At 47.3% G+C, this 11,869-nt stretch overlaps 1 protein-coding gene across 10 annotated transcripts in view; it reads left to right on the forward strand.

Annotated features, from left to right (window-relative positions):
- srcin1b (SRC kinase signaling inhibitor 1b) overlaps positions 1 to 11,869 on the forward strand; it is a 44,466-nt gene that overhangs the window by 23,527 nt on the left and 9,070 nt on the right. For 2 of the 10 annotated variants that reach the window (XM_071410268.1, XM_071410276.1), the window contains exons 6-18: positions 1,993 to 2,951; positions 3,074 to 3,163; positions 4,730 to 4,770; positions 5,040 to 5,063; positions 6,303 to 6,457; positions 6,737 to 6,912; positions 7,096 to 7,226; positions 9,382 to 9,529; positions 9,739 to 10,063; positions 10,296 to 10,611; positions 10,700 to 10,836; positions 11,005 to 11,160; positions 11,383 to 11,499. In XM_071410268.1, coding sequence (XP_071266369.1) covers positions 1,993 to 2,951; positions 3,074 to 3,163; positions 4,730 to 4,770; positions 5,040 to 5,063; positions 6,303 to 6,457; positions 6,737 to 6,912; positions 7,096 to 7,226; positions 9,382 to 9,529; positions 9,739 to 10,063; positions 10,296 to 10,611; positions 10,700 to 10,836; positions 11,005 to 11,160; positions 11,383 to 11,499 — 2,775 coding nt within the window. The remainder of the gene's footprint in view (positions 1 to 1,992; positions 2,952 to 3,073; positions 3,164 to 4,729; positions 4,771 to 5,039; positions 5,064 to 6,302; positions 6,458 to 6,736; positions 6,913 to 7,095; positions 7,227 to 9,381; positions 9,530 to 9,738; positions 10,064 to 10,295; positions 10,612 to 10,699; positions 10,837 to 11,004; positions 11,161 to 11,382; positions 11,500 to 11,869) is intronic. The other 8 variants (XM_071410269.1, XM_071410270.1, XM_071410272.1 and 5 more) reach the window with 8 other exon arrangements.

Genomic DNA, 11,869 nt, shown 5'->3' on the forward strand with positions numbered 1-11,869 from the left:
TCCTTTTTTATTTAGCAAAGTACTATTATTTGTCTTACTTTTTAACTGCACTGTTGGGAATGGGATTATTAGTAAGCATTTCAGTGTATAGTTTACACCTGTTGTATTCGGTGCATTTGACCAATAACATTTGATTTGCTTTGGGTTTTGGTGGACGACAACTCAAATACCGTAGATTGGGAAACGTTGGCGTACACAGTATAGAACTGGCATTGTGTCACTCTAGACAGGGATGAAAAGAAGGAGAAAATAAGACGATAGAAAGTGAGAATATGAGAGGGGGAAGAGAGGGGAGAGAAAGAGAGAGATTTTTCCACTTCTGCCACTTCCACTCATGTCAATCAACCACCCTAGGGGGCCCTTGTGCATGTGCGTCTGTGTAGTTTGTGTGTGTGTGTGTGTGTGTGTGTGTGTGTGTGTGTGTGTGTGTGTGTGTGTGTGTGTGTGTGTGTGTGTGTGTGTGTGTGTGTGTGTGTGTGTGTGTGTGTGTGTGTGAATTGCAGCTGCCCTGTGTGTTTTGGAGGTCAACTATCGCATCTCCCCCGAGATTTACTTTGCAACCACCCTTACGCACAATACAGCTCACCACAACTCAGCTCCGAATTTTCCCTCCACTCAGCTCTGAATTCTCCCTTGCGTTTCATGGCTTTATCAAGCGACTTGGTTTACCTTGGGTTTTATGTGCTGGAGGATAGGAGGAATCTGAGAGATAGGAGCTCCGGTACAGAGGTGAGTAAAGGGGACATTAGCCAGCCGAGCAGAGATTACTATCTGATTGCAGACGGTAAACCATGACTGAGGACCACCGAGTAGCACTGCACTGAGACAGGGAGGATGGAAGGACAAATGGATGGACGGCATGGCTTAGTGGAGATTGATTGGCATGTTGGTTATGAGGTGACAGGCTAGAGGAGTGGGAGGAGATACAGCGACAATGTGATCTGCTTTGATCTATGACGGACATTCTGTATGACAGTGGGGCTTGGGGATCTAGTGTGAGATGTGGTGGTGGTCAGCCCCTGCCTCTTCGCTCACATCTAGTGGGATTATTTTCCTGTAGATATGGAGGCAGTTGCTAAGATACAGGATGGAGATGGTGGAGATGAAGGCGCTCCAGTCATTACTCCAGTGTGTGTGTAGAATCCATTGGGGGTTGTATTGTCAGGGAGGTTATTATACAGCAGGTATATACACTCAGTTGCCAGTTTATTAGGTACACCCATCTAGTACCAAGTCAGACACCCATTTGCCTCCAGAACAGCCTTAATTCTTCGGGAATGGAAACGGTTCTCAATTGGTATCAAGTTACCTAACGTGTGCCATGAAAACATTCCCCACACCAATACACAACACCCACCAGCCTGTACCATTGACATCAGGCATAATGGGACCATGGACTTATACTGCTTACGCCAAATCCTGACTCTGCCATCAGCATGACGCAACAGGAACCGGGATTCATCAGACCAGACAATGTTTTTCCACTCCTCAATTGTCCAGTGTTGGTGATCGCGTGCCCACTGGAGCCGCTTCTTCTTGTTTTTAGCTGATAGTAGTGGAACCTGGTGTGGTCGTCTGCTGCAATAGCCCATCCATGACAAGGACTGACGAGCTGTTTGTGGCCCGCCTGTTAGCTTGCACGATTCTTGCCGTTCTTCTTCCACCTCTCCTCAACGAGCTGTTTTCGCCCACAGGACTGGCGCTGGCTGGATGTTTTCTGTTTGTCTAATCATTCTCGATAAACCCTAGACACTGTCATGTGTGAAAAGCCCAGGAGGCCGGTCTTTGATGAGCAATCTTTGAATCACCTGTAATATTGTGTGGTATCTGCTCTATTGTACTCTATTCTGTTGTACCTTAACCTGTTCTATTCTATTCTGCATCACTCTGTTCTGCTTCTGCTCTATTCTGCTCTATTCTCTTCTTTTCCACTCTATTCTATCGTGAATGTTGCTGTTTATTTCTATCCTTCCTCTCTTCTTCTGGTGACAGAGGGATATGGTGTACACGCCCCAGCAGGATTCCCCGCCCAACCGTCGCCTCAGCAACACCCCTGCCTCCTCCGCCTCTGCCCCCTCCGGCTCGCCGTCCCGCATCCGTCTCCTCTACAGTGGGGGCCGCCCATCCTCTTACGCTGGGCAACCTCACCCCCAGCATCATCCCCAAACCCACTCCCTCCCCCACCCCCACCACTCCTCGCCAGGTGGCCAGAGTGCGGCCCACCACCAGCATCACCCCCAGCAGCTCCACCACCAGCCCCAGCTACAGCACCACGCCCAGGCAGGTTTCTCCCCCAGTGCCATCCTGGAGCGTAGGGATGTTAAGCCCGATGAGGAGGTCCACGGCACTGGCTCCAGGAGCATGGTGCTCCTGCGGGGCGATGCAGGGGGGATCTATGCCGACCCCTATTCCCTGGGCCAGGAAGGAGGCCGCCTCAGCCTGGCGGGCCCCCACTCATCTCTACCCCCGAGAGGGGACGCCTACGGCTCTCTCTACCGGCGTGGAGGAGGCGGAGGGGGCGGAGGAGGGTTGGGACCCGGATCCGTGCGCTCCCTCACTTCCTACTCGGCGGCGGCGCTGCAAGGAGAGCTGATGGACAGTGGCGTCCTCTACAGGCCTGGAGGCCCACTGTATAATGATGCAGCCTACGCCGCGTCCATGTTGGCCATGGGCTTCCGGGTGCCACCCCCCTCGTCTCCGCAGAAAATCCCCGACATGAGGGACTCGTATTCAGGCACCATGCCCGGCCGGGGCTCCCCTGGGAGGCAGACCCTGCGGAGGGACTCAGTATCCTCCTCCGTGTTCGGGGAGAGTCCCAAAGCTAGGGGTCAGGGGTCAGGGTTGGGGTCTGATCAGCTGTGCTTAATGGCTGGACCTGGAGGGGAGGGCGGTGGTTTCAGTTCAGCACCAGGTTTCAGTTCACCTCTACCAGGCAATGAGACAGAGACCAGGTAAGAGTGCCAGTGTGTGTGTGTCTGGTGTGTGTGGTGTGTGCATGTATGTTTTATGTGTCTGTGATGGGTATTTGTGTGTATCTAAACTGACTCATAACCTATGTTTGTCATTGCAAAAGGGGGCGCATGGAGGCCATGGAGAAACAGATAGCCAGTCTGACTGGTCTACTGCAGACTGTTCTGACCAGGGGACCAGAGGCCGAGAGCCCGTGAGACACACACGCAAGCATGCACACACGAACACACACAGGCGCACATGTAACGGTGGGGGACAGTGGAGGAAGCTAAACTGTTAGCAGCACACTGACGTCCGTTTCACTGGTGCCGTGACCTGGATTGGCAGTTGGGCTCAGCTCAACGGCCGGGTCTCGCTTGCTGCGTAGCGAGTTTAGAAGGGGTGAGTGTAACGCAGTTGAGAACGTTCCCGTAAGCTCACTCCACAGCTAGATGGAATGTCGCCGATGGAGCTATCAAATTAGATAGTTTTCAAACGCTCAAACGGTTAGTACGTTGGCAGGGAGGACTGTCGTGTTTTGCGAAGCAGAGGATCAATGTTTAATGCCCGGTATGGGGGGACAGACAGTGGAGGAAGATATACTGTTAGCATCACACTGACGTCCGTTGCGCGCGCGCACACACACACGCACGCACACACACACACACACGCACGCACGCACGCACGCACGCACGCACGCACGCACGCACGCACGCACACACACACACACACACACACACACACACACACACACACACACACACACACACACACACACATACAGTACATGCAGTACATGCAGTACATGCAGTACATGCAGTACATGCAGTACATGCAGTACATGCAGTACATACAGTACATTCAGTACATACAGTACATTCAGTATATTCAGTACATACAGTACATACAGTACATTCAGTACATTCAGTACATACAGTACATACAGTACATTCAGTGCATTCAGTACATTCAGCACATTCAGCACATACAGTACATACAGTACATTCAGTACATACAGTACAGACAGTACATACAGTACATTCAGTACATACAGTACATACAGTACATACAGTACATTCAGTACATACAGTACATTCAGTACATACAGTACATTCAGCACATACAGCACATACAGCACATTCAGTACATTCAGTACATTCAGTACATTCAGTACATACAGTACATTCAGCACATTCAGCACATACAGTACATACAGTACATTCAGTACATACAGTACATACAGTACATTCAGTACATTCAGTACATACAGTACATTCAGTACATTCAGTACATACAGTACATTCAGTACATACAGTACATTCAGTACATTCAGCACATACAGTACATACAGTACATTCAGTACATTCAGTACAGACAGTACATTCAGTACATACAGTACATTCAGTACATACAGTACATTCAGCACATTCAGTACATGCAGTACATGCAGTACATTCAGTACATTCAGTACATTCAGTACATTCAGTACATACAGTACATACAGTATATTCAGTACATACAGTACATTCAGTACATACAGTACATACAGTACATTCAGTACATTCAGTACATACAGTACATACAGTACATTCAGTGCATTCAGTACATACAGTACATTCAGTACATACAGTACAGACAGTACATACAGTACATTCAGTACATACAGTACATACAGTACATTCAGTACATACAGTACATACAGTACATACAGTACATACAGTACATTCAGTACATACAGTACACACGGAGTGGGGACCTAAAGTTATTTTGTCTTTCCCAGGGACAAGATTGAGACGGCCAATTACTGCTCTGAGACAGACAGTAAGTATCAATCAGGGATACCTGAAAACAAATATACATTGACTTTTCACTGTGTCCCATTGACTTGGCAATATAAAGAGTAAGGGTTAGGGTTGCAGAGCATTGCAATATAAATAACATGATCCATTGCGTAGCATTGTAAATGTTCTGTAGCTTAGCTGCTTACCGTATGTGTATTACTCACGTGTGACCAATGTGCACGAAGAACCATCAAGTGTGTGTTTGCTTATGCTAGTAATGGGTGCCATGCTTCTTGTGCCTTATTTTAGCTGGACGGTTAAAAAACAAGAAAGGTATCTTGTCCGAAGTCCTCATCCTCTTTTCCCTGTGTGTCTCAATTACAGACTGCTTCCCTTATAGTTGGCGTCTCTCGTTTGATGCACTTTGAGTTTTTGTGCGGATTCTGTTTTGATTCTCGTGTTCTTTATGTTTGCGTTCAGTGTCTGGATTCAGGACTGGGCTCAGAATATGTTTCCCAATCCCTACTGTTCATGCTGGAATGTTATTTTGCTCGTCTTGTTATCATCGGTAATGGTATGGTTAGGTTACTTTGTGGGTAGATCAAGACTTATTTCTATTCCTGATACCGCTCACACAGACCTGCAAAACAACGGTTAATTGCAGGAAGTCGTCTGTGTGAAAGGGGATTTTGTGCTGTCAGATGAAAATAGGCCATTCACCTCTTTATCTACGCCCATTCCAGACAGGTATTAGAAGGTCGGCTATTAGTTAGAAAATGAACCTAGAAATGCACAGTAACTGTCACATGCCCTCCCCCAGAACAAGGTGTTCTTCTACAATGAGTTGTGCCAAGCTCCAATTTCTCTGTCTCCCAGTGCAAGTTAGAGATCTCCCAGGAAGTCAGTTGAGCAGTATACTGCCGTACGTCTGCTCCTCCGTTCAAATTGTCACATTCTTTACGACCTTGTGTTTTAACCATCTCCTCTGAAAGAATAGTTCACCTAAATTACAAAACCAATTTGACGTTTCTTTGCCTGGATGCTAATCAATGCTAATGGGCTATCAATGCTAATATCAATGCTAATATCAATGCTAATATCAATGCTAATATCAATGCTAATGGGCTATTTTCAAAGCAATTCAGTTATTTCCCATGTCAAGCAATAAGAGATTTTGTAGTTCGGCTGAACTCCAAGTTTGTGAGTGACTTAAGTCTTTATTTTGTTATGCATGAGAAAACGTCCCTGAGAAATTGCCATATAGCAAAGCTATATGTTCATTGTCATTTCAATGGACCATTGTGCCATTTCAACCACAAGCGTCAAAGACTTGATCGCTCGGGCTTGTTGTGGATGCTCTGTTGTTGCCCCTGGAATTTAAATGTATGTAAAGAAATACAGCTTCGGATATGGCTCTGTGTGTCCTTAAAACCTTCCCCATTCTGTCAATCACCATTACACCTGTGAATAATCCTGTCGTCCCTCCCCACTTTACATTGGATGATATAATTGGCTACAGTGACAGTAGAATGCACCGTCGTGAGACCCTAATCCCACTTTCTGATTGGCCAGCCCTGACACCGTCGGCTCCGTTGGCCCTGATGCCGCCACCACTCGTCGGGTCCTCCCAGCCACTGACGGTGTCGCGGCTGCAGATCCACCTGCATGGCCTGCAGCAGAACACCAGCGAGCTGCGCAAACAACTGTCCCAGCTGCGCAACATCCAGGTGAGCACCAGAGAACAGTGTGGCCGTGTACACACACACACACACACATTTCTCAAGGCACTGTTTGTTTTTACACGTGTTTATGTATCAATCACTTCTCTTGCTCGTATCACTGCTCTTTAGTAAGCTTTACGTATCGGCCTCAAGGCCTTCGTCAGAGCTTTGTGTGTGTCGACTGGACTTTGTGCTTGCTTTGACTTATGCTTGTTTGATGTATTGTCTAAGTGTGTGTATGTCCCAATAACATGTATTTGAGTCTGTCGATGTCTCCCCTCCCAGTTGGAGAACCAGGACTCAGTACAGTCCCTGCTGAGGCAGACCGAGTCGGAGCTGAGCCTTATGATGCTGGATGCCATGCGGACCCAGGAGGACCCTTTGCAGAGGCAGCGCCTCCTAGTGGAGGAGGAGAGACTCAAGTACCTCAACCAGGAAGAGCTGCTCATCCAGCAACTGCAGTGAGTTTAGCCTTTAATTCAGGGTCTCTAACTCAAGATAGGGTCAGTGTGAATGAAGAAATAGTGCAAACTGCTCAGATAGAAAAAAAGATGGTGTGTTTGAGCTGGAACCGTGTAGTGCCTGCGTACTTGGTGGCCACTTTGTTGTTATGCTATACTGATGTCATTTTTTGGTGTCCAAAGTGATCTGGAGAAGTCAGTGGAGGAACTGCAGAGGAACTCGTCAGTCAACCACGGCCTGGTGACTGAGCAGGAAGTGGAGCAGAAGAGTATGGAGCTAAGGTCTTTGGGAGAGACCCTCACAGAGCTCAAGAGTAAGCATACAGTACCAGTCAAAAAATTTGATACATACTCATTCCAATGTTTTTCTTTATTTTTTACAATTTTCTACACTGTAGAATAAAAGTGAAGATATCAAAACTATGAAATAGCACAAATGGAATCATGTAGTAACCACAAAAGTGTTAAACAAATAAAAACATATTTTGTATTTGAGATTCTTCAAAGTAGCCACCCTTTGCATTGATGACAGCTTTGCACACTCTCGGCATTCTCTCAACCAGGTTCATGAGGTAGTCACCTGGAATGCATTTCAATTAAAAGGAGTGCCTTCTTATAAGTAAATTTGTGGAATTTCTTCCCTTATGCATTTAAAGCAATCAGTTGTGTTGTGACATGGGAGGGTTGGTATACAGAAGATAGCATTATTTGGTAAAAGACCAAATCCATATTATGGCAAGAACAACTCAAATAAGCAAAGAGAAATGACAGTCCACCATTACTTTAAGACATGAAGGTCAGTCAATCTGGAACATTTCAAGAACTTTGAAAGTTTCTTCAAGTGCAGTTGCAAAAACCATCAAGAGCTATGATGAGACTAGCTCTCACGAGGACCGCCACAGGAAAGGAAGACCCAGAGTTCATTAGAGTTACTAGCCTCAAAAATTGCAGCCCAAATAAATGCTTCACAGAGTTCAAGTAACAGACACATCTCAACTGTTCAGAGGAGACTGCGTGATTCAGGCCTTCATGGTTAAATTTCTGCAAAGAAACCACTACAAAAGGACACCAATAAGAAGAGACTTGCTTGGGCCAAGAAACACGAGCAATGCACATTTGATCGGTGGAAATATGTCCTTTGGTCTGAGTCCAAATTTTAGATTTTTGTTTCCAACCGCCGTGTCTTTGTGAGACGCAGAGTAGGTGAACGGATGATCGGATGATGTGTGGTTCCCACCGTGAAGCATGAAGGAGGAGGTGTGATGGTGACACTATCTGTGATTTATTTAGAATTCAAGGCACACTTAACCAGCATGGCTACCACAGCATTCTGCAGCAATACGCCATCCCATCTGGTTTGCACTTAGTGGGACTATCATTTGTTTTTCAACAGGACAATGACCCAACACACCTCCAGGCTGTGTAAGGGCTATTTGACCAAAAAGGATAGTGATGGAGTGCTGCATCAGATGACCTGGCCTCCACAATCACCCGACCTCAACCCAATTGAGATGGTTTGGGATGAGTCAGACGGCAGAGTGAAGGAACAGCAGACAATAAGTGCTCAGCAAATGTGGGAACTCCTTCAAGACTGTTGGAAAAGCATTCCTCACGAAGCTGGTTGATAGAATGCCAAGATTGTGCAAAGCTGTCATCAAGGCAAAGGGTGGCTACTTATAATATAAATTATGTTTTGATTTGTTTAACACTTTTTCGGTTACTACATGATTCCATATGTGTTATTTCATAGGTTTGATGTCTTCACTATTATTCTACAATGTAGAAAATAGTAAAAATAAAGAAAAACCCTTGAATGAGAAGGTGTGCCCAAACTTTTGACTGGTACTGTAGTATATGGGCGTTAACGACACAGGAAGATGCAACAATGAGGCAATTAGCTGTGTGAAAGCCTGCTACGTTTGGATGGAATAAAATTGACCCCTCGTATAAAATTAACCTTTCTAGATAATTGCAATCTGTCACATCGTGTTAATGGTGTCAGTGATTAGGCAGGTGAACGCCCATAATAGGAGTGTCTGATTCAGGAAGATGTGCTCCCACATGCAGATGTTCACGTGTAGCATCATGGCTAAACACCACACAGTAGAACGAGATGCTTGTTTAACAACTGATGTGATACCAGATTTGTTGCGCACCTAAATTACCCTGAAATCACTTCCCCCACGCCGTAGGGGGCAGAGAGTACAGCGAGCCCCGGCAGAGAGCATGACAGGAGACACAAAGACACTGCATGACTGTTTTACAAACAAGCTTGGATATAGCCTCCTTCCCTCTCTCGTTGATTTAATTATGCTTATTTCTTCCTTCTCTCTCTCTCTCTCTCTCTCTCTCTCTCTCTCTCTCTCTCTCTCTCTCTCTCTCTCTCTCTCTCTCTCTCTCTCTCTCTCTCTCTCCCTCTCTCCCTCTCTCCCTCTCTCCCTCTCCCCCTCCCTCCCTCCCTCCCTCCAGACCAGTTCCCCAGTCTGCAGAGTAAGATGCGCGTGGTGTTGAGGGTGGAAGTGGAGGCTGTGAAGTTCCTGAAGGAGGAGCCACACAGACTGGACTCACTGCTGAAACGCTGTAACACCATGACCGACACACTGACCACACTACGCAGGTATGGTTTAACACATCACAACACAATATACGCTATATACACCTTGTTGTTAAATTGTTATAACCGGGTTGTTACGAGGGCCCCATTCAACTGGTGACTTGGTTTTCAAGATAAACGTGTTGCAGCAATGTTTTTGTTTTTGACTGATCCCGGAAACCTGATCACCAGAATAGATGCAATAGGGCCCTGATACTGCTGTGTGTTGTTAGTGTATTGTATGCCACCTGTATGTACAGGAAAGTGACCGAGGGCCTGTGGAAAGGCCAGAATGACATCTCCAGCCAGTCAGCCAAGCGAACTGAGCACACAGGAAAGAGCTTGGACCTCGACATACTGACCAGTCCATCGCTCATCCTCAATGACCTGGGTGGTAGTGCCAGCCTTGCCAACTGGATGCCCATATCAGGCAGTAACCCAGACGCTTCGGGAACCGAGCAGGACCCCCACCCTACGGCCAGCTACAGAAGCCGGGTCCTGGACGAGCTGCCGAGCCGCCGCGGTGTTGGCAAATCAGTGTCTGCGGAGGTCAGACTGGTACGGAAAACCGCTCCTGTATTTTGATATTCTATACAATCCCCCTCACAATGCTAAATGTACATTTTTACTGGGGAATCGGTACATTTACCAGTGTGACCATTTCCCTGGAAATGTATAGATGTTCTGATTTGACAAATTTTCCCTATCATGTACAGTATATCCGTGTACATTGCTGCAATATATTTCCAATATACAGTATTTGGGTTGACAAATATATGTGTTTGTATAGGCTGCAGAGCGGGACTGGGAGGAGAAGCGAGCAAGTCTGACCCAGTTTAGTGCCCAGGACATCAACCGTCTGCTGGAGGAGACCCAGGCTGAGCTGATGAAGGCCATCCCAGACCTAGACTTTGCTGCCAGGCAGATCAACAAGCCTGCTGTGCCCCCCAAACCCCACCCCAAACCTCAGTTTACCACCCCCATCACTACCACCACCACCACCTCCACCACCACTAGCACAACCACCACTACCAGTACTGAGCACCAGCCCAACATGGTGCAGGTCACTGCCCAGAAGCTGGAGGGGGGCTCACGTTGCGGATCTGGTGAGACTGAATACCACATGCACATTCATTGTTTGTGTTTTAGTTATGACTGAGCTGCCCTATAAAGATATATTATTGTGTGTTTTAGCAGAGCTGACCGTTACCAGGTATCGCACTGAGAAACCCTCTAAGTCTCCGCCTCCACCCCCTCCTCGCCGCAGCTTCCCATCAGCCCATGGGCTCACCACCAATAGCACCGGAGAAGTGATCGTCACCACCAAGAAGGTACAGTAAGAGAGAGAGACGGCTGAGCAAGAAATAACTGCAAAGCATGAAAGTACACATGAATGTTTTTGAAGATACTTTTGAGATAGGCTATTTGGATGTATGGATGTTCTAAAGATCTGTCAGACACTGTAGACATGTCGGCCAACCCTGTTTTGTTTTTCTAAGAAGCTTGAGCCAGAAGACGGAGAGGCTCCGAAGACTCTGGTCAAGCTGAGAAGGACACCGTCTGACACCCCCCGCCCCACCTCCACTCCCCCCGTCATCGCCGCCTCTGCGATTAAAGACGAGGACGACGAAAAGAGGATCATTGCTGAACTAGAGGTCGGCGTCCCTTTGTTCCCTGATGTAATTTACAGCGTGTTACGCTGGTGCTAAATTGAATACCTCGAGTAGCTGCATACGAAATGTATAAGAATATGACGTGCGGTGTGTATTTAGTTCGTTGCAGTCGATGTTCGGTGTGCCTTAGCAATGTGATAACGTTGTCTCTGCGACCCTTTCCCACACGACTCCACTCACCACCCGCCACACACCACCTGACAGATATTTCAGAGAACCACTGTCAAAGTGTCCCCTCCCCGCTCACTGCCCAGCACGCTACCGAGGCCTACCCCTGCAGCCCGTACCCTTCCTTGCGCCTCAGGCTTCCTGGGAAGAAAGGTAAACCTTAAGCCCCCCCCACCCCCCCCCCACCCCCAAATGCCCACTTTCTTTTGCAGTGCCTGCGGCCCTACTGTCTCCTGTCCTCTTCCCCCTGCTTCAGTCACTGCTGTTCCACTGCACTTGTTTCTTCGAGGGACACTAACATGCCTGTTGATCATGGAGATTCTCCTCTAATTCTGCTTGATGCAGAAGTTCTCTGGGCTGAAAACACGGCATAGTGCTTATCTTGTCGGATTCGACTACCAAACATATACTGTCTAACTCCATTCACTCTAACTCCCCTGTCTCACTTTGCTAATGACACTCCGCCCCCCCCCCCTGCTAATTCCACTGACTGCATTCTACATTCTGATCTGCATTCAGTATT

Source organism: Salvelinus alpinus, chromosome 7, assembly GCF_045679555.1.
Source record: "Salvelinus alpinus chromosome 7, SLU_Salpinus.1, whole genome shotgun sequence".
Taxonomy (NCBI): domain Eukaryota; kingdom Metazoa; phylum Chordata; class Actinopteri; order Salmoniformes; family Salmonidae; genus Salvelinus; species Salvelinus alpinus.